Raw genomic sequence first — 23,223 nt, 5'->3', positions numbered from 1 at the left:
AAAATACACTTTTTCATTGTCTTTGTTTGCTAACTAACTACAAATACATACAAGTTTAACATAACAAATGTAAAAACTGAATACATTTGACATGTCACAAAAAACTACCTGGATTGTGAGGCATATATTTTACCTTTTAAAGAGTTTTCCCCATATTTAATATCAAACAATATTGCAACTATAGAGCTTTGTTCTTTAGACTTTAACTGAGTAGAAGGTGAGGGGGCTAAACAACACACAATGCTCACCAACATGAGCCGACGCTTAAAGTGCAAAAGCTCTTTTTGGATAATGGCTCTCACTGGGTTTACACACGGCTTTGAAACCCTTTCCTGACTCATAGACTTTTTATTTAAAAACACAGATTCAGGTTCGTTGGGATAGCTTTAGTGAGATCATCTTCTCATTAAAAATGTGTTTGATCATCTGAAACTCACCCCAAAAAAAGAGAGAGAGCATCTGTCTGGGTAAATACTTTTTTCATGGCACTGTACATGAATTTGAGTTCAATTTAGGAAAAAAACAACAAAAAACAAAGCATTCTTCATACATGAAAAGGGGCTTTTGGCATATTTGCGAGTTAGCAAAGGACCCAAGTGCAGAGTCAGAACATGTCAGGAGCAAAGTTTAATAATACATAACAAGGAGACTTACAGGGAATCTCAGAGGAAAAGCTGGACATGGATCATGGAGGAGTAATGAGAAGAAGCAGCAATGAACTAAGACAGCCAGCGAGCTTAAATTCAGAGGAAAGGGAGGAAAATGACATTGGAAACAGGTGAGCTAATCAGTAGAATGTGGAGCAGCTGGGAATGTAAGTAAAACAGGAAGACTGAGCAAAAGAGCATAAAGGGAAAACTAAACTAGGCAAACGAAACTAAGAGTGGGATTCACTGACACCAATTTAAGAGGATAAATCAAGACACACAGAGAGCAGAATACAAGAAATAAGTAAGAACTCAACCTGGAAAAAAACACTATGACAACATCTTTCTACTATAATGAACACAGACAAATGAACAGGATATGGTCTGATATTTCAAAGATAAATAAGCACAAATGAAAACCAAAACACCAAAGGATCATAATCAGTTCTATAAAAATCATGTAACTCTCACCCTACAAACCCACAGCAGGTAAATCAATGGACTCTATAATATGAAATAATTTGGATTTTTTTCCCCTCTAGGCAGAAGATTCCTCTGTTCTATTAAGTATAGCAGATTCAGCAGTGATGAAATATTCATCTGCACTGTAGCGTTAATGCACATTTAAACTACCAGCAGAAGTGAATTGCCCTTCCATTCCCTCCTCACCAACATAATCAGATGCAAATTGAAAACATCCTGCTGTCGATATCAGTTCTGAGTTTCAATATTCCCTGATTCCCAGTGTGATCTTACACTGTGAAGGTAGAGGCAGCACAAGTGGCTCAAGAATGAGATTTGAATGTCATGGCCCAATATTAATCTGAATTTGTAACTCGGCAAATATTCTGTCTTTCACAGGTATGTGTGGTTACACTGGGCTGAACGGTGTGAGCAGCCAGGGAGTAGAAATGGCATCAAGTAATAAAAAAACAATACCAAGGAGAAGAAGTAAGAACGATTGAATAATAATATCCAAGAGGGTATTTTATTTCCGCTGCTTATGGAAACAGGGTGTACAGATTTGCTAAGACTGCAGAGTTTGGTCAAGTGATGTGTAGATATTATTGTAACATGTTTGTCTGGTTTCTCGGTTTTGTTTTTCCTCTTGCAGATGTCTAAGGTGTTGATTTGTGTTTGCTCTGTGCTTCTTTCTCCCCTCAGAAGCTCTCTTTAGGATATAACATACAGCTCTAATCTTTTTCCGTATTTTTATTAATCATAAAAGCTGAATGTTAAATTTAAATCTGTCTTAATATTCATGAATGAATGAGTCAGCCGATCAGGTTTAAGTCTCCTTGAAGGGATTCTTCCGTTATTTTCATATGAAGCTGGATTTATTTCATTGTAACTATGAAAACCATGACTTCATTTCCGTGTTTTAATCCTTTAACAATTACGGTGTGTGTTTGTAACTTGCCGTCACACTTTATGAATGGATGCAAGCGACAATAGGGTTAGTCCTTCTTGTGTAACCATCTGGGATTAAGAAGACAGGAGCCTTGGCAGCTGCGGCGAGCCACCATGAAGGATTACTGAAACAAGCCATGAGGATGTCCCTGTGATGTCTCGGATATTGCTTCTCACCGGTGCTTAGCGCAGCCTCTACGGTCACATTTTGTGATTACCTCAGAGCTGTATCCAGACATAATTAACCTGATGAGAGGCTCAGTAAAGCCCAGCTGATTTTGAGCTGGGCTCGTGTGTTGGGAAACAGACAAAAAGTGTTAACAAAGCCTCGGCAAAAACTTGCAGATGCTCAAAAAGCACCAACAATGCATATTTTTTAAAAACATTTAGAAGTTTGTGAGTTGTATCTATCCATGAAGGAGATTCGTCATTCTTCAAAGAGAAGCAATTTGATTAGGGATGAAGTGAGCTGATGCTAAAGATGTGACTGGAGTGTCTCTGGTTTCTTTTCTTTTTCCTCTTCCATCAGAAGATGGATAATCCTCTTCTGCTTCAAAAAGTAATGATTTTGGATGTAGAGGAGGCTGAATGGGTGAACACAAAGTCCTCTCTGTGGTGTGGGATGAAAGCAGGACGAAGGAGAACCCAGAGCACATCGCTTTCTGAATAAAAATCACAATAGGAATATCCAATTTCTTTCCATAATCTCTTATTTTGTCTTCGTATAGTATTGGCTTCAACTCAGGACTAGATTAAAATCCTGAATTCTTTAAATAAGTCAATTACGAAGTGAACAAGTTTCATTTTTCCCAGTTACATCCAGATTTGCCCCTGGTCTCTCTGCTTTCTAAGTATTTTTACCTTAAAAAGTCTGGCTCCAGATCCGGTACTCTCATTTTTCTTTTCTCACCAGAGGGGTTTCCATCCATTCCCCGGACCAACCACTGTCACATCTCCACCAAGTTTCCTCAGATTTCTTTTTTCCTCATTTCCTCCCCAACTCTTTAAATCCCTGTGGATAATGGAAGTGAATGTTTCTCTAAGCTTTCCTCCACTTCCAGGCTAAAGAAGTTAATACATGTTCCCTGTAAAGCTCAGCCTTTTTGACCTCGTCAGTACACAATTTGTGTTAAACACTTCATTTGGTTGGGAAAGACTTTAGTGCTTCACATAGCTTAGCTTTCCGTCTCACAGTCCTAAGTGTAGATGCATTGCACTGAATTGATAAATTAATATAAATCATATGCTACATTTAAAATAAAGTGTAATGCTTTGTCAGCTTTGTCAAGTTGTTTGGTCGATGTGATATACTGACATTACTTTTTGTTTTGTTTTCATTACTGATTTTCCACATTGTTTTGTAATGTAACTCCATAATCTGTCAATCTGTTTCAGTTGGTTTGATTTTAATTGATTTTAATAGGGGCATCCTCCCTCATGCCCCTATTATACCTATTAGTTAACTTGTATTTCTATCAATACTCTTTGAATCTGTCTTCCCAGTTTTTACCCCTGGTTGCATTTTGTGCCATGTCAGCTGGGAAATTTTGCCAGATCAGCAACCTTTGTTTCTTAAAATCTTTTAGGTCCTTCATCCTTCTTTCTCTTACCAGTGGACAACCTAAAACTATGCCCACTAATAATTTGGTTAAATAAAAATCCCTTATCTTTACCCATCACACAATTACAAATCCAACATTAGACTGTAAAATTGTTTCTTTTTTTTATTTATAACTGGCTCTGTTCAAAAAATAAAATTCAAAATGATTTCCAATCAACTTTGTTTTTCTGAATGCATAAAAAAAATCTCACCTGAAATACTTTGTGAGTCCTGTTTGACCTCATCTCATTACTAGACCTGCAGCTGTTGCCCAGCTGTATCCTTCCCCCTGGCCTGCTGACATATTTCTGACGAAATTTCTCTGAGCTGCTGCCAGTTTTGCTCCCCCTTCTACCTTCTCTATCATTTAATCAGACTCTTTCCTCTCGCTCTGGGGTTGATTATTAAATCACTAATGTCTCCTGCCTTCTCAAGAAAGCATTTCAAATTGCTTCGGGTTAAACCTGTCACTGGTTTATTTCTAAATTAACTTCAAGTTTGTAAGAATGCTGCAGCTCCACACCTGTGCCAAAGAAGCTGGAAAGAAAAAAATATTTTTGAAAATAAAATCAAATTCAGCTTCCAACAAATTCATTCCACTCAAATCTAATTGCTGAAGGGATCAGAGGTTTCCTTATGTATTCAAATAAGGGTGCTTGTGATTAGCACGGGAAGCTTCTTTCTTCCTAGCCTGACTGCAGCACATTTAAATGTGCCTTTTTATTTTCAACTGAAATGCACCAAAACCACCACATATAAATAACAACCTTAACATCTCATTTTAAATGCACTTTATAATAGAATGATGTCAACTGTGGACGCATCTGTGAGCTCAGAACAGACGACGGCAAAATTGACAAAAGAATGAACAGATTTCACTGTATTTGAATGAGTAAAATAAAACGATGAAAAACAACCAGAGAAAATGCAGTTGGTACTTGTTGCCTTGCAGCAAAAGGGTTCTGGGATTGAATCCCACCCTGATGTCTTATGTTCTCAGTATATGTGGGCGTTCTCCAGGTATTCTAGCTTTGAAAACATGGTTGTTGGGTCAATTGCTAACTCCAAAATGAATCTGTGTGTGGATGTGCATTTGTGTGCATAGTTGTTTGTCACCCTGTCCTCTCCACCAATGATCACTAGACATAGGCACTAGGTTGCCTACAACTTTGCAAGGACACACACACACACACACACACACACACACACGCACGCACCCACACACACACACACACACATATATATATGACATATGACATCCATGTTTAAAACTTTGTTTTCATGAAGTTGAATGTACTACAAGCAAACATTCTGTTTTTGGGGCATAAAGAAAATCATATGTATTTGTTTTAATGACAACTACATATGGCAAAAAATATGAAAACATTTCCTGACATGCAAAAATGATTTATAAAACAAAAATAATTCCACATTTTCTGGAAAGAGAGACAGGGAAGACCTTTCTATGAGATGTGTTGTTCCTTAAAGAGTTTTAAAACTTCCCTGTTTGAACAACATTTATGGACATTTTAAGCTGACATTGCATGTCTATGACTCTATAGAAATTAATACAAACATTAAATATTTCTGTATTTTTGAAAGTAACCAGAATTGCATCACTGTACCACTGTATCAATTGCATCACTGAAGCACAAAATTAACCTGTGCATTACAAAATCATCATAATCAACAACAACAACAACAAAAATAAACATAGTCAGTTATATTATGTTCCCATTATTCACATAGTTGCTTGATTTCTTTATCTCCCTGCACACAGTTCAGCTAGATGGCCCATTACCAGAATTGGTCTCTTACTTTCTAAAGGTCACACAAATGAAATTCAAATTAGATACTGACACCAGGATATAGCTTTTGGGTATTTAAATTGGTTTCTTCTTAAACGGGAAATAAACATGTTTGAACCTTTTCAGATTTCACTACTTATAAAATTGGAACATAAAGAAAACAAGATTTTCCAGCTCATTTCTTTATGTGACTAAACCATTTAGAGTAAAGCACTTATGAATAAAGTATACGGTTTCAGCTTTGTTTTCACTCTTTTTCCTCTCAATTTCAACCTGCGAACGGTCCAACAACCACTGCAGCTTGTTGTTCCCTGAATGTGAAGTAGCACAGAAAAAAGCATGTTATTTCACAAAAACTGTGCATCTCAAATAACCGACATGTTGAATATTAGTGCACCACTCTCTACTTTATTTCTGCCCTGAATTAAAATACTGAGGCACCAGTTGCTGCTGGATCAGCTTATTGTAAAACCAGCGAAACACATGCAACCTTCTATCTTCAAATGAGAGGATAAAATTGGCCGTGATGACAAGATATTCAATTGATTTCCGTGTATGCTCAACCTGGAGTTATTAATCATCTAATAATACATTATGTTCAGCTGTAGACAGGGCTAACCTTTCTTGCTCTGCCAGAGGCTTTCCTGATCCGAACCTGTGCTGCATGATAATCCGTCCTCACTGGACTTTGCAGCACTGTCAGAGACGTCACCATCCTCTTTTGATCTCTGACTGCCACTCTGTGGTCGTAAATATTTAACACAGCTTCCATCATTTCCCACACCAGCTACAATGAATTTTATGCATGCATCTCGTGTATCAAAATTTAAGGTTAAGATGTAGGTGTAACCAAAATTTCCCCACTCTAGGACAAAAAATGAATTTCTAAAACAGTCAAGGTCACATTTATTGCAGTTCTGTTGAATATGTGTGAAAAGTGTCAAACATAAATACATGTTTTAATTTAGAAAAAAAAAAGAAAAGAAAAAAAACATTTTTCATTGCTAAGTTTGAACTTGAACTTTACTCAGTTACAAAACAAATCAGGTTAATTTGTCATGTTTTGAAAAATTAACATTTAATTTCAGTAGATTTCAAATTAGTAAAAAAAATCTGAAGACCACAGGGGGAAACAGGATACACTGAACTGAATACAATTTTCAAGATGCTATGATCAACTTCAGTTCAAATAAAATATGCTCCTGTTACTCAAACATTACTACAATGAAAGATCTGCCAATAAATATGGCACAACTGTAGAAAAAGCACTTCTGTTTAGAAAAGCCAGAGCAGGTGGCTTTGAACTCTTGTCTAAGGAGCAAGACAAAAAGTAGATCTGCCTTGGCAAAAAAAATCAGATTCTGGCAAATTTTCATCCTGTGTCATTCATCAAGATTAAAGAAAAAAAAAAACTTTGTCTGATGAAAGCCTTGTTGTTTGATCATGTTTCCCATTTCACCTTAAAAGCCAAGTCAGGTTTTGACAGTTTGACATCGTATCAGCCTTTGTCATTTTCACTGGTGCTGAAACTATGTTTTCCATCTATTTAAGCCCACCTGTTATTTTACATCTTATGGATCATATTGTATACAACAGTGGCTTAAAAATACTGCAGAACAACCCATTCATAATAATCCTAACAATCTGTGGGATACAATAAAAACAAGTCAGTTGCTAGGTCTGAAATTGTCATTTATCAAACTCATTTCGTGGGCAAGTACGCTACCATTGTAAAAAAAAAAAAAACCAACTCAGAGGATGTTTTACTAAAACCAGAGTCATGAAAACTAGACTGTTGCCCGTCTTTAATGGGTGGGTGAAACTGGAAGCACACTGCGGTTATAGGGAAGCCCACAGATGGGGCTCATCTCTGCATGCCGCAAGCTCTCCACCTTGCCAAACTGCCGCAGGTGGAAGAGAAGGGTGAGCTTTCGGGTCATCGTCCTCAGCGCCAAGAAGGAAGCCAGGATTTGGGCGAGCAGGAAAATAAGATAGATGGAGTGGACGGCTCTCTCCAGAGGCAGGATGATAACGCCTTCATCTGTGATGAAGAACAGCAGCACGGGCAGCTGGAACGTGAAAGACAGGAGCCAGAAGGCTGCCAGGGCTGGCACCTGATGACAGGGAGGAAAGAAACAGAGTCTGGAGTATGAGAGTGAAAGACTGAGCAGTGAGATATGAAGAGCCTCCGTTACATCCCTGAGAAAAGCCATTGATGAATCAATATCTTCAGAAGTCCAGTTTGCAATTTCTTACAAGCCATGTAGAGAACACAAAAACATGTAGAAAGTCTTCAACTCAAATTTAGAGACTAAGATTTGGATTAAAAATATTTCTTTTTTTAAAGGGGAATGAACGGTTTTGCAGGGAACAATACATGCTGAGACATGCTGTCACATAAGAACTTTTCTTGTGGTTCAGAATTGATGTGTTTCTGAGTTACCTTTTCTTTAAGGTTGCCAATGTAGCCCAGGTAGAGTCTGATCACTTCAATCACTGTGACAAGAACCAACCCAGTTATGAGCAGAGCCTGGTAGTATCCAGGAAGATGGTAATACTGTAAACAGAGAAGAACTGTTATGAGAATATTTTAGTTTACAAGAGCACATTAAAATGTGTCTCTGTATCTTCTGAGTGGTCCCCTTTTTTGTTTAATATGTATACAAAATAAGTATTATTTTCCCTGGACCATAGTCTTAAACTTTGGCTTCTTATTATATTACATACAAAACTCAAGAGCAAAGCATTTACAAATAGCAAGTATTTTTAACTACATTTTTAACTACATACTTTAGTATTTCCTTGGTAGAGCGGTTTGCACTGCTCTGGGAAAATATGTGGCTTTTTCATTCATTCATCAACTACCAAATAAACAAATAGTATTATGAAGACTCTAGAAACTGAGACTGAAATTTAAAAGGTTAATAAAGTTTATTGTGGTTTAAGGACAATTGTATTGAGTAAAAGTGAGGACCAGAGTCACCATATGAAAATACTTTTTTAGGGGAAACCACTAGGTGGTGCCACAATTTAAGCCTTTTATTTGAAATCAGAATAATATGACATTTTTCATATTTGGAAGTTTATGATTTTACATTTTCTATTTTTTTGTCTATTATTTACTTAGTTTGGCAAATACTCATAAGTCTTTGTATCTTTCTATTTATTTGTAACCTGTGCAAAACACGTTGTGTCACTTGTAAGATACGTTTGACTGACTTTATGTGACTGGAGGTTCACAGTTTTTAGGGGTTTTGATTATGTCACCTAAAAGGTCTACAACTTAGAGTGTAATTCTATTTATACATTCATAAATTAAAAATAATTTCTTTACTTTTTTCCATTTAATGCAGTTCTTTCTGTCTAAAATTTGTTTTGATAAATATTGAAGCTCTATAGTGATTTTCCAAATACTTACTTTCACTTCCAACATGAACACAGCAGAAAACCACCAACAAGGAAAGTAAAACAGGTTGAAGTACAAGAGCATTTGAAGGGGAAGGTGAGAAACCAACTCGTTGACCACTGGAAAAAAAAATTCAGAGAATTTTAGATATTTTTACAGCAACATTAAAATAAATGAGGTTTGTAGGGAACTGCATGTGGAATAATCTGTTTGCAATCCTAACTCAAAGAGGAGTAATGTGTAAGTTTTGCAACATAAAAATATCCAAATCTCATGTGACTACAAGAAATTTCAAAACATGTAAAGGTGAATTTTTATATGTTTTGTTTTGAGTGAATTTAGTTAACTGAAAATACAGTTAGAAGGATGTGAAAATACAAGAAAATACAAGAATGTGTTTTTGCTACACATGGCATTTGTCACAATGAGTTCTATTATATCTACTTTAATCTCTCACAAAAACATTAAACTGTACATTCATATAGATTATCCTGGTAACTTTATTGGTTATGCTATTTATGAGTGCATAAATAAATCATCTCATGAAACTTAAGTTCATGAGATGAAACAACACAAGTGGCTGCTGCATGCTCATATGCATATGGTGATTCAAATAAAGAAACAGTATATCTGTTGACTTTTAATAGTCTGAAAGTCATTCTTTAGCTAGATATAATGATATCCCGAATATAATAAATCTCTTCAGTAACATGTTATATCAGACCAAAACTTATTTTAAAGAACATTTGATTATTCTACAGTTTAAATATTGGACAAAAATACCTGAACTTGTTTAGATTTCATCAACAGAACTGCTACCTATGTCGAATTGCACCGAGCTGCTCTTGGATTTTTTTTGTGCACAGCCAAGATATGAACTACTCTAGTCATCCTGCATTTTATCCAATAGAAACTCCTAAACTTGGTAGTTTTAGAGTGGTGTTTGTAATGTTATGAACATGAATTATAAACGGTATTCATTTGCCAGGCTGACATAAAAAGCACAGGTGCTGAGTGTTGAACGAACCAGATGCATCCTCCTGCTCCCTGCTGAAGTCACTGTCCGCTGTCCTGTTGTTTGTGAACACGGAGCCTCCCATGTAAGCAAGGCCCATCTGCAGGTTCTCCGGTACAGGCGAGTAAAACACAGGCATGGCGGCTCAAACCGTTGGTCATGGCAGAACTAACAATCCAAACACTTTAATTGTGGCGTCTGTGTCTGGGTCTGCAGCTAATTCCTGTTGTCCTCAATACTATAAGTGCACAGTAGAAGCTGTAATGGCTACACAGAGACAGACAGTCCAATGCTACTGCTAATCAGATTATCAAGAGGGAGGCGGGCTGAGGATTAGTCTGAAACATTGACATTATACTTTGTCTGTTAGTGGGTATTTTTCATGAGTAAATCTGTTTATATACTTTGGGAATAAATTGGTATTTGACTTCCACTGAGTTCACATAGGGACAGCAGCGATAACACTGGCAATTTACGCTGTTTTGTTCCTGGCAATTTGGTACAATGAACAGATAAAAATGGAATCTAGATATTTGTGTTTTCGTAATTTTTATTTATGTGTGTAAACAAACGGTAAGCCTCAAGTGTGCCTAACACTCTCCACGCTGCGTCCAGCCAGCGAGTCCTCAGAATGGGGCCTGGCTGTAACAGTGTTGCCTTTTAGCCCCACCCATCATTAATGCAGCTGGGTTGCAGATGCAAAGTTTGGCCACATGGGGTCATCACAGCTCGTCCCTTGGTGCGTGCAGGGGGAAGTTCTGGAACTCCTCTGGCACTTTTTCCCCTTTCTGGGACCTCTTATAGAAACCAAGAGACTCCAACAGGCTGCTGATCTCATCTGCCTTCATGTTCTTCACAGGGACAGTCTGATGTTTCAGGAAACAGAGAGAAGAAACAAAAACCAGGATATATCAGCTTCACACAGCTAAGGGTTTAGTTGGAACTCTGTCGGTTAAATACTGGAAATCATACAGAAACACATTCATGTTTTGACAGAAATTAGTAGGTAAAAAAGAGAAAAAGGTTTCTTTATTCATAAATCAAAGTGGAGGATCTTTATTAGCAGTCACTGGGTGAGAGCCAGGGTGCAGCCTGCCCAGATCGCCAGGCCGTCACACAGCAGTGGACTGTGCGAGGAAACCGGAGCATCCACACATGCACAGGTGGAATATGCAAACTCCAGGCAGAAAAACAACCCAGGATTTAGTCAGGGACCTCCGAGATGTGCCTCTGAAACGCAAATCTTACCTTTACAACCTCGTTCTTTTCATTGTAAAATATCAGACGGGGCTTCTTCTCCTCTGATGAGTCATACTCTAAGTTATGGCTGTATGGCAAAAAACAGATCAGGGAAAAGAACAGGTAGGCAACACATCTATCTGTTTCAGTTGACTCAGGCTGATAAGACTTGGAGCACAATACTTTTGGAAAGCTCACATATCTGGGACAGGACTTAGCCAACAGCTTGAAGCCATGTCTCAGGAAGAAAATGTAGGAATGTGACAGAAGCAGAAGGATACTATAAAGCCGATCGCTCCATGAGGAAGTGATGGAGCTCAGGCATTTTCTTTATGGCTCATCCAACCACACTGGGTGCCTGCAAAATTGACAACAGACAGTTGTTCAAACTGATGTGTGTGTGTGTGTGTGTGTGTGTGTGTGTGTGTGTGTGTGTGTGTGTGCGTGTGTGTGTGTGTATAGTTCATTGTATGAACATTGCTCTTTAATCTCAACTGAAAACAACTCAATGAACCTGCAGCTCATTCTTTGTTGTACTTATCCTTTTTTTTTAATGCAGAGATCATTGTTTTAATTTGACAAATTCTCAGCAAGAAGTTTTGCAACAACTTTTGTTGAAACTTTTTGTTGAAAAATAAACCTAGGTGATTTTTCAAAGTTATCTGTGTGTGTTCTATTCTTTTTAGTCCCACTCACCATCAGTTTAGCTCTGGCTATAACAAGCTGTTCCTCAGCTGCCGTCTTGTTGCTGCTCCCTAATGCTCCAGCAGCAAGTCCCAAAGTGAGCACCAACAAGGCCCACATGCTAAAAATCAGCTCGTGTCTCTAAATCCTTCTGCTCAGGTTTAACAAGCAACGTGTAGCTTTTGAATTCTGCTGGCCAGGTTTTCAGGATGGATGAGTCCATCAGGAACTCATATGGGGTAGTTCAGCTCACCTGAGTTGAACTGTTGTTGCTCTTACAGTTTTGCTGACATAAATTTACACACAAACGGAGAACACAATAACAAATGTAGCCACCTGGTTCACACAGATGTAGTCGTATTGCCAAATTCTTGGTTATCAGTCTGTTTTGATTTATTTAGTCTCCCTGGTTTTAAGGAATAGTTTCCTCCACATCAGCAGGACTGCAGAAAATCCACAGAACATCTGTACTGTTATCACTTTTTCCCATACAGTACACGCTCCAGAAGATGTGGCCCCTGAGAGCCAGCCAGATGCTCTCGTTCACTGACCACCAAAGTTCAGTCTATGGTGACTGACCTGATTCCAACAGAAAAATAATGTAATTTGTCCATTTAAAAGTAAAACATATGTTTGATTTGTAACATCAAAATCTAATTTAAACTTTGTAAGCTTTACATTTTACATTTTTTCTCCTTAAAAAGTTATCCATATGTTTGGCTTTACTTGCATTCAAATAACTAAAGAAAATTTAGCAAATATTTAAATTAACATGTTAGATCATTTCTCATGGAAATTCACAATTTCACAGAGATTTTTTGCCAACATTTTATGCCACAGTGTTTGCATATTTACTAACCTAAACCCTGGAGGCTCTCACAGGGTCTACTTGTGATGAAACACTCAACATGTGTTTTTTTCTTTGAAGGGGCTTCTTAAAATGATTAAAATTAAAGTGGAAGTTTATTAGATTTATCAATTCTAATCTGAAACGAGGAATTTTTATAGCAACTTAGAGCTATAACTTAGAGGTAGCTGTTACTTATCTTTGAATGTTTACATTTTGTTCAAAAGGTTAGGTTTGTTGAAATGCATCCAATTTTTCTTTTGCCAATTGCAGAGGAAAAACAGACTTGCTTCACTTTCTTCCAAATCACTTCTCAATCATGATGGTTAAATCTTGCTTTAGTTAATCTGTGGACAGAAGCAAGTAAGAGAAGTTTAATTCATAGCTAGGTCTTATAGGTCTTAAGTGGTCAAAAAACCTAAAATGGTGCCAGTTTTTTGAAGAGTCGTCTCTTTCAGTCTACTGAATGCAGTAGGAGTGAGTCACAATATCTATTTCAAACCTTTCTAAGTTTAGAATGGGAACAGTGTCATAGTTCAGCTGCCGGAGTTTGTATCCACTGTTTGGTACTATATTAGTTAGGTCAGTTTTAGAATGGCATGTAGCTGGGAAGGTGAGTTCAGCCGGGAATCATTTGTGCTGGATTAACTTTCTTTGCTTGCCTACAGAAAGGGCTGGATTTAAAGACAGAACAGCACCACCAATCGTGGCTACAGAGAAAAAGGCTTTCAGCAAAAGACACTGGGGTCTGCCATAAAAAACACAACTCAACACAAAATAGATGGCCAAAATATACTGGCACGCAAAGGGTACATGTGGCTCCATAACTAAGTAGCTGGAGCAATGTATAGACCGTCTGTGTCGAGGATAGGCTGGAGGTAGCACAGAAAAACTGCAAGGCAAAGCCAAGATCGGCTGAGAACTGTAAGTACAAGATCCTGAGGGACTTTTAGATCCAGGCACAGGTGATGGTTATCCAACTGGACCTGAGGCTGTAGACATTCAGTGAGCCATATTTCTTTATGTTGGAATGCCATATGTTGGAATTGCAAGAAAAAGAAACTTAGAAGCAAGCAAGCACTTATGTTGCTTGACTCCCCACAAATAGAAAAGTTGCGGAGAGTCAATGCCTTGGTGGTGCCAGTGGGTTGTAGGTGCACAAGAAAACCTGAAATAAAAGATTTCAGCATCAACTTTTAATACCTCAGTTGGTAAGAGTGGTGTCCTTTGAACAGCTAAGATTTGACACGCACACAAAAATACAAAACTCAAATCTACCAAGCCACTAATACAGAACCTTGGCCTGAAGTGGAACCACACAGGTGAATAGTGTGAGGAGGAAGTTTTGTGTGTTGATAGAGAGATATTATTGGTCTTAAAGGAAATAATCTGATTCACAACAGTACCTTTAGTACTGAGAGTGGCTAATATTCCCCATTGTGTGACATGTAGGGTTCATGTCAATACACTGTCAGTGGTATCTTATGTCTCTATATTTTGCTCATCCAAACACTGGCTCCATTACATCTTTCTCCTGACTTTTTCTTCTTTACTGTCATTTCCACACTGCTGAAGTTGCATGACAACCAATGTTTGACTCCATTGTGCTCTCCACATGAAGTCAGGCTTTGTGACAGTGCTGCGTATTTGCAGTGTACGAACACCCTGAATGTGGAAAAAAAGCTTCTCCTCATCAAGTTTATTCAGTCGCTTCATGTTGCGAGAAAAGTGAATTCAGTAGGTCACCACAAGAGGGTGGTAACAGCTGTCTGTGAGCTTACTGGCAGTCTGGCGGGTAAAAATGTTCTTCCAATTTCTAGCCACAGACAGTTATGTTTCCAACAAAAATAAACATTCGTGCCTGGAATCCTGAAGCAAAACCATCTTGTTATCTCCATCTTTTCCAGACGCAGAACTGTGCAGTCTAGAGTTCTGCACCCTGCATTCAACTCTTAGGAATTACACGTCCAAAGGCAATAAAACTGTCCCCCTTTCTAACAAGGTTCCCTCCCTTTGGCATTTGTCATAACTCTGTATGCTTGCGCTGTTCCTGTTTTACATCTGCATCATTGTGTCTGAATCTTTTCTCACAATGGATCTTAATCTTGGAGAACTTAAATAGTTGATGTAAAAAAAAAAAAAAGAGCAGCTCAGCACACGAGAGGGGAGAACATACAATGAGCGGTGGGGGTGGGGTGATTCTGCTGAGACCAGGTCTATACATGTGGATGTGTCCCATATGTGTTCACAATCAGCATGTTTTAGCTTACATCACATGGTGTCTGCCAGGAGGGGTTTGTTGTTATTAATGTGCTGACAAAGGGAAACTGTAGCCATTTATAACCGGGCAGTTATGGGGCTGAAACGCAGATGATGAAAACGTTTACGAAGTTCAGACTGAGCAACTTTTTCCAGCAGCACTTTTGGGTAAATTGCAACACTTGCAGCTGGAAAAAAGATCAAACGCCTAAACACCTCGCTCAGATCCTGCTTACTTCTGAGAGCTTGTTATAAAGAGACACACACTTCCTGTTTCTCCAAAGCACCGGATGCTGTCTACTAGAGCCAGCAGGGCATTCGGTGGTGTGGTTGTTTTCCTACGATGTGAGATGTGAAAAATATGTATCTTGCATTGATTTCTCGTGTATTACTGTTGGGTTTTATTAGTGAGTTCAAATACATGGAGGAAATCGACACAAATAGGCTTTCAGGTATTTGCTGACTTTTGTCTGTGTGTATTTACCTGTCTGGATCCTCAGGGCAATTGGCTAGAAAGTATAATACACCTCACCCTGCTGTGCTCCAGTCAGTACAACCAAAACCAGTTACCTTAAAAGGCATGATACACAACTGCCATTACTTAACAATGAAGGCAAAACAGATAATTATAGCTTTGTTATAGAGCTAACTTGTGGTAGTACAAATAATTCTTTATTTTGAAGTGCCTGCATGCTAAAACAGGGCCACCATGGTTAATTTAACTTACAGTTAGCATTAATCAGTGGTGTAGAAAGTACTCAAAAAATTTACTTAAGTAAAAGTACAAATACACAGACAAAAATGTACTTAAGTAAAAGTCAAAGTACCACATTAACATTTTACTTAAGTAAAAGTAAAAAAGTACTGGCTTTTAAAAATACTTAAGTATTAAAAGTAAAAGTACTTGCTGAATGCATTGCCTAATCACTAATATCATTAAGTGTACCAATCGTATTTAATTTTAATACATCAGTAATGTGCCATTTTAATGAACAATGCCACAGATAAAGTATGTTTTTATTGCGTTTACTCTGTAACATAGTTTAGACTTAGATATGTGATTCTATCCATCATAATTTCAGGGATGGAAACATCTCGTCTCCTGTCCTAACATAACATGAACTTCACTTTTTTTGCCACACATTTATTTTGAAAGAAATCCAACTAGCAGAGGAGGACATGGAACCAAGGAGCCTCGTAGCAGAGTTGTAGTCTAGACCACCGAACCCAAGACCAAATCAAAACCAGCACCCCGTGCTACATGACAATAAAATGAAGTGCACCTATCAAAATTGCTTCTCAAATTGATCTGAAAGATTCACTTTCCCATAAAAACACCTAGATATTAAATACTTAGAGCTGAAATAAATTTAACCAGTGACAATTCAAACTCTTCTTCATTCTGTTTTGCTTTCAGCTCTGTGCCACAATACACAGAGGTCTCCTGCCATCCCTAAAAAAATAACACCCTGGGCGATTGCCCATATTGCCAATGTCAGAAATTGCACCATTAAACATAGCAATTAACAACGCTCAACTCTGAACACTGTCCAAGGCCCAATAAGCAAGAAGTAACCAAGCAGGAGGAGCACCGTGACTGTTCTCGTCCTCCCTCCTGCTGCAACATCTGCCACCATGACAGGTGACGAAAACAAAGAGCAATGAGCATGCTCTGCGTTCTTACGTTCTTGTTTTATTTATTCGCCAATTAAATATAAAGATATTTTTCATGAAATAAAATAGCTACTGCAGTGTACGCAGAGCATTACAAGAACAAAGAGCGGCTCTCAGTGAGGCTTCAGCACTATAGGACTTGGTCAAGATCTGTCCAAAAGAATCGGATCATCCATGAATGTCATATTACTATATTGCACTTTGGTCACAGCGTTGTCCCATATATGCAACACCTCAGTCAACACCTCCACACAGGAATTCATCGCATGAGTGACAGCTTTTTTTCATCGCAGATGCATCATGTGTTTCAGTAAATACAGCTAGCTTTCCTAGCATCACGTCCAAGGAGCTTACCTTTCTTTAAGCTTTCCTTCCAAGTGACGTTAAAAATTGGACGAAGTCCCCACCGTCTGTGAAAGCGAAGCGCTGCTGATTTTACATGTCGCCATATCTTATGATTTATGCAGCGCTATTATATTACTGACGCTCAGAGGAAACCACTGCGCATGTCTTGGAGCTCTGCGTGCGAGTAAAGGTGGAGGCGATGGGTGACAACAGACACTAAGTCACGTTATTGCTAGAATTTTACGGCGCCACCTTAAATCCCTGAACTTCAAATTTTAACGGAAAAAAAGAGCAACGCGACTTGGATGTAACGAGTAACGCGACAATTTTGTAGAAATGTAGAGAAGTAGAAAGTACAGATACTTACTGTAAAATGTAGTGGAGTAAAAGTAGAAAGTATCCATTATTAAATCTACTTAAGTAAAGTACAGATACACGAAAATTGTACTTAAGTACACTTCCCACCACTGGCATTAATTAATAGCATAATAGCTCTAATTTTCTCCAGGCATGCGGTCACTGTCTCACCATGCCAGCTTTGGGACAATATATGTCAGTTGTTGTAGGCTTGAATGTTTAAAGGATTTAGCTGCAAGTTCATCTTAGCTTTGGTTTTGTTAAGATAATGAAGAAATTTAAGCTGACAGTCTTCTGGTGGAAATGAGTACATTTTCTCAATTGTACTTCAGATTATAATTCAGAAAATGTTGAAAAATAAAGATGTTGCAACTTCACTGGGTGGATGGATGATGGATATTTTTGCTTTCAGCCCTTGATTTTGCTTGAATATTTGACTTCAAAACAATAATCCTTCCTTCAGCTGCAGTCAAACGTTTACATGCACTCAACACGGCAATGAATGTCACGACTTTGGTCTTTTAATGATGTAGTTCAACCAATGTTTTCCCAAGAACGTAGTTACTTTAAAATGTGCATTATTTTCTTGCTATAAACATCTTCTGTCTAATTAAAAGGTATAAAAGTTATGAAAAGCACCAAGCAAAACAGTCAAAGCATTGGCTAGTAGTAGAATGTTTCATAATTAAAACAGATTTTTATTTCTTGTTAGAAAAAATAGAAACAAAGAAAAGAAAAATTCTCAAAAGTACAGCTCTAGGTAAGTTTTTGAACTTATGGAGGACGTCAACAAATTATCGAGGCAAACTGCTGTTGGGTCCTGTGAAGATAGTCACTCTGCAGTTCTTGAGCAAATCGTGATCCATCCTCCGTGTGTGACCCTGACTTCTAACTTTCCTCGAGGGAGAAGTATCAAAAAAACAATTTCCCTCCTCTAAGGTCACGAACGTATCAGATTGCTAAAGCAACAACAGAACCCATGCTTTTGTCATCTGTCCTCACATGCCATAGCCACAGCTGTCTGACCAACTATAGCACCTTTCTAAAAACACTGCAGTGACAGGCCTCTGCTCGGCATGCAGAGGTTAGGAATAACCTCACAGACAGTAATCCCTGCATTCGCACACTTCCATGGGGAAGGGGATGAAATAATAGACAGGAGTGACAGGATGTGTGAAAGAGTTTGTCGGGGAAGTGGGAATGAGGTGAGCGCAGTGGAGTTTTTGCACTTATAGACGTCCAGTTTCTGGCCACATAATAGAAGCCAGGGGGCAAACAGACAGCAAGCGCTGTTCCCCACCCTGTAATCTGTTTCTGCCTAATCAGAAACACATGGCTTCCTATAATGACTCCAGTGTTGCACCGTGAAACAGAATGAGTTGTGAGGGTCAAATGGTGGTATCAATGCTGCACACACACACAGCAACAAAAGCCATTGTGATGAAGATATTCTTTTAAATTCCTCTGTTACACTGCCGTTCATAAGCAGTTATGTCAATTGTAATTTTGCACAATTTCTCATGTCACTACCATAAACTTCAGTGTGTTGTGTTAGGAGTTTATGCATGTCTATGCAGTCACAAGGAAACAAGACAAGGTTTTTAAAATCTTTTTGAAAATAAAAATAAGAATTGTACATTTGTGCTTACTCTACATACACCTAAAAATGCAACAAATACCGTTTAGAAGTCATGTAACTATAGTCCATCTTTATGTAAGTTTAACGTATGTACAGTTGTCAAACAAGTTAAAGCAGATGTTTCTTTAAATACTTGTGAAAAATGTGTGTGATGAAGACAGAGGAGGGTAGAAACTAACTTCTGTAACTTTGTGGAAAAAAGTTATTTTAGGATTAGTTTTACTACATCAAACACCGTCGGGATTTCAATGTGGCAATTCCCGTACATTGTTCAAATTCATTATTTTTGATAACTTTTTCAATTTGCAGCTGCATGTGCAACATGTAACTTTGATTTTAGACATATTGAAATGTAAAGTTCACCTTAGTCTGACTTGCTCCCACTTTCCCAGTGGGAAATTTGACTTCAGAAGGTGTTCCAGTTGATTTTACACTGGAAAGTCAGACTTTCCAGCTAGAAATTCATACTATGAATGAATTTCATAGCATAAATCCATCATACTTTATGAATTTTTGTTTATAAAACAAATAGATTAAAGTACATTGAAGTTTGTGGTTGCAATACAATAGGAAACAGTTAAAGATCATGAAAACTTTCAAAATGTAATGAAAATGAAAAAGCAAGGATAAAGTTTCAAATTAAATGGTCTTTTTTTTCTGCAGGATTACAGCAACTAACATGCTCCTGTGGCTTGTTTTGTGAAAGAAAAACTTTAGCAAAACTTTGCCTTTCGAATAACAAAGCTATTGCAAACTATAGTCCACCGGCCACAGACTGGACTGAGCGCTGGGACAGCTGGGGTTCACTACATAAAAACATAAGCCATCTGCTTATTTTCCTTGGTTTTGGGCAGACACATTGGGTCTTGTGATCATTTTCTATCCAATATCTCCCCTTTGGCTGCTTTGGGATGAAGTGAGTAAGAAGCGGGGAGGGGGGGAGGGAGGGGGGGAGGAGAAGTAAAAAAAAAAAAAAAAACCCTGAAGTTGATCGTGTGGAATTATGTGAAAGCTGAAACCTCAAGTCACATTGGGAAGTCTGAAGTCCCATTTAGTGCACAGATATTGGCTGGATGGGTGCACAGGAGAACAGCTAGCTGTTAGAAGAAGGTAGAATAAGTGACAGAGAAAAGGAAGCACAATAGACTACAGACAAAGAGACATGAAAAAGAAAGAGAGAGGATTTAACAGGAAAGAAGAAGAGGAAGACTGAGAAAAGGCATATGACTGATCTGCTTTTTATTAGCCATCCAAATCTTTTCCCCTAATGCACTCCCTGGAATACTGCTGACAAAGGGGGAAAATCCAGGGCAATTTGAAGTTCTAGACAACTGTTTGCACACATATCCATGCAATGGGAAAAGAAAAAACAGAAAGATCTTAGTCTGGATGGAAAAGGCCCGAAGCTTAATTATACATCTGACAGTTTGTATCATTTTTGCAGTGCTTTGCAAAAACATTTGAAACCCTTAAACCTATTTCAAACGTTATGCAACCAAACCTCAGTGTACTGTAATTGGTACTTGATGTGACAGAAGAGCGCAACATATTGCATATTTGTCAAAAAGGAGGAAAATTATACATGGCTTTCTACATTTTTATTTATTTATTTTTTTGGTAATTTTTTTTGTTAGTTACTGTTTTTCTAATTCTGCTAAATATAATCTGGTGTGATTAGCAGAACCAGAGATCACAAAATAATGTTTAATGTTTATTAATAATGTTTATTAATTAATTTCAGTATAATTCTAGTTGTTCTATGAAGGCCTTAGAAGTTTGTCAGAAAACATTTTGGAAGACATTAAAGAACCCCTCACTGGCTGAACATAATTGAAATTACATAAAAAATACATTTAATTTGTTTTATAGGGACAATGTACGTTAATTAACGTTTCTGTAAATGTGCCAGAATTAGCTGGAATGCTATTTTTCATCTGTTGGCCCTGGACACTGCTCAGTGTTCAGATTCTACATTTGGTAGATGATTTTATCTTAAAAGTTGCTCATGTGGGGGGCTGTGGTTGTGCAGGGGCAAAGCAGAACTATGTATGGAGGCCTTAGTCCTCGTGGCCGTAGTCGCAGGTTCAATTCCTGGCCTGGTGACATTTGCCGTCTTGTTGAACTAAAGTGACAGGACAGAACTGGAGAGCATTAAACACAGAAACAGCTAAGAACCCCGTGGAAAATCACTCAGTCTGAAAACATCAAACCCACGGTGAAACATTTTAGTGGCAGCATCATGTTGTGGGCATGCTTTTCTACAACACAAACAGGAAAACTGGTCAGATGAATGGTCTTTCATATAAAAGACACACATTGTGATGCAACAATGAGGTTAAAGGCGGTCAGAAAAAATAAAATAAAATTAGGGGCTTCATAAAGATGCCTGAACCAAAAGAATAGCAGCAGCTTTTTGCCTCCTAAATGACATTAAGGACAACACTGAAGATTTTCTCCACACAAAGCAATATCCTCAAGCTTCATCTGTTCTGACCCACTTTATACACTTTATCATCTTGTCTGAGTGACTGTATGGGAGGTCGCTTTGCTGTGTGGTTCGCTTTAATTTGTGCAGTAAGAAGACCCTAATTTAGCTCCGTGCCAAGACAGAGCAGTGTCATGTCTTATTATAAGACAGTCTCAAATCACAGAGTTCGTAGATGCCACTGCAAACCTCTGAACACTTACAATGCGAGTGGTACCCCCCCTTTCTCCCCCCATCATTCAAGTTGCATGCTGACCTCAGTTCTCAGCGGTTTTGGCTTAAGAAAAGCAGCAGCTCCATTTCCAGTAAATGTCATTTCATAGTTTCTGCATTTCCACAGAGCTGAGGAACAGCGTTTATCGTGTAGGAAGGGCTGCAATTATTCTCGCAGACTGAGCGTCGACAGAGAGAAGGGATGAAACTTGTATTTTTAAAATCTCCTCTGGCAACATCTGATGCAAGGAAATGACAGCATCTCAGAAAACTGTGCCACAGCTCGAAACAAAGAAACATCAAAACAGCATTAATGGTTTTCAAGACCCCTTTTAACCAAAGTTAGATTTTAGTCTAAAAAAAGGATGTCATAAACTTGTCTTTGCTTTTTAGCTCTTCATCATCAATCTCGAACAATCATTCCCCTCTCTTTATAATTCCGTTGTTATTACTTTGTCACTTTCAAGTGTAATTTGACTCCTTTCTTTCTGCTTTGCATTGCAGAAAATATTTGTCTTTTTCTCCCTCACTCATAAATTTCTTTCTTCCTCTCCTTGCAAGGACTGAAATGGCTACCAGATGTGGTTCCAATCTGTTCTTGTTACTATGGAAACACAGGGACTGGAATAGGTTTTTTTTGTTGTTGTTGTTGTTGTTTCTTAAGTCCAAGGCTTCTGGCTGACTCATGGGGCCAGAGTTTTCGAGTCTCGTTGTTTCTACAGACATGGCACGCGGAGGGCGCCCTGGGTCCAACTCGTGTTCAGCCTGCCAGCTGAGATGTCACTGAACCCCTTTCCCACATGGCTCCAACTCTGACAGCTTTTGCACAAACTTCACTTGGTGTTGTACAATTGCTCCTTTGTGCTCCTCTTTTCTCAGGCTTGAAGTCAACTACACAAGAAATAATGTTCCTCTCCACAATGCTGCTATCAAAATCATTTTCATGGAACTCTCTCACTGTAACAATTAAGAAAAGGACAATCAACACTTCAGCAACAGAGTTTATCCTAAAAGCCATAAATGTGCGCGCAAATATACATGCAAACATTAAGATCCGCTGCTTTTCCCACAACATGTCAGGGATGAAAAGCTAGAGAACATGTGTCGGTATCCTCAGCTGAGAATCTTCTCCATCTGCTCGTTCTCAGCTCGCAGATGGAGGCAGTCGTGTCAACATTCCTCTCTATTCTGGCAGTAAATCTGACTTCAAGATGTTGTCACATGAAATATTGGACTGCGTGAGGGAAAAAGGGTGGAGGATAGATCCAGTAAAAGACCTGGCTAACAAGGCTTACAAGGATTTAAAACCAAACTTTGTGAAAGTTAAGACCAGGTTCAAAGTGGATCTAAAAAGAATGGGCCTAAAACAGATGGCTTTCCTATGATAGCAGCAAATTGAGCATCCTTGTGAAGCTGTGTGTATTTGGATTGGAAGCTAATAAAATCACACCAGCAGTTAGGAATTAATTACAGTGCCAAATTTAAAATTTTTATATTTTTTTCTTACGTTTTCTGTCCTGAAACATAGCGTGTTAGGTTGTCTTACTGTTGCGAGCAGATTTCTTCTACAAAAGAGCGAGAAATAAAAAAGCTGC

The 23,223-nt window shown here is 38.3% G+C and overlaps 2 protein-coding genes and 1 long non-coding RNA gene across 3 annotated transcripts; 1 reads left to right on the top strand and 2 right to left on the bottom strand.

Moving 5' to 3' along the window:
* The first annotated feature begins 112 nt into the window (after positions 1-112).
* Positions 113-4,464, top strand: LOC103469882 (uncharacterized). The gene is made up of 3 exons (XR_534422.2): positions 113-951; positions 1,509-1,598; positions 2,971-4,464. It is a non-coding gene; the product is annotated as an uncharacterized LOC103469882 (long non-coding RNA).
* Positions 4,465-4,986: 522 nt separating this feature from the next.
* On the bottom strand, positions 4,987-10,341 carry LOC103469883 (transmembrane protein 17A). Its single transcript, XM_008417899.3, has 4 exons — positions 9,899-10,341; positions 8,884-8,990; positions 7,909-8,022; positions 4,987-7,579 (listed from the first exon to the last, which is right to left on the bottom strand). Exons 1-4 carry the CDS (start codon positions 10,023-10,025, stop codon positions 7,271-7,273), a joined length of 657 nt encoding a protein of 218 aa, XP_008416121.1. The 5' UTR covers positions 10,026-10,341; the 3' UTR covers positions 4,987-7,270.
* A 104-nt stretch (positions 10,342-10,445) lies between these two features.
* selenoe (selenoprotein e) lies at positions 10,446-12,141 on the bottom strand. Its single transcript, XM_008417900.3, has 4 exons — positions 11,822-12,141; positions 11,407-11,483; positions 11,135-11,213; positions 10,446-10,752 (listed from the first exon to the last, which is right to left on the bottom strand). The coding sequence occupies exons 1-4, from the start codon at positions 11,927-11,929 to the stop codon at positions 10,609-10,611; spliced, it is 408 nt and encodes a 135-aa protein (XP_008416122.2). The 5' UTR covers positions 11,930-12,141; the 3' UTR covers positions 10,446-10,608.
* Positions 12,142-23,223: the final 11,082 nt, after the last annotated feature.

This window comes from Poecilia reticulata, chromosome 9 (genome assembly GCF_904066995.2).
Source record: "Poecilia reticulata chromosome 9, P_reticulata-male-v2, whole genome shotgun sequence".
Lineage (NCBI taxonomy): Eukaryota > Metazoa > Chordata > Actinopteri > Cyprinodontiformes > Poeciliidae > Poecilia > Poecilia reticulata.
This window is presented reverse-complemented; position numbering and strand designations above follow the sequence as displayed.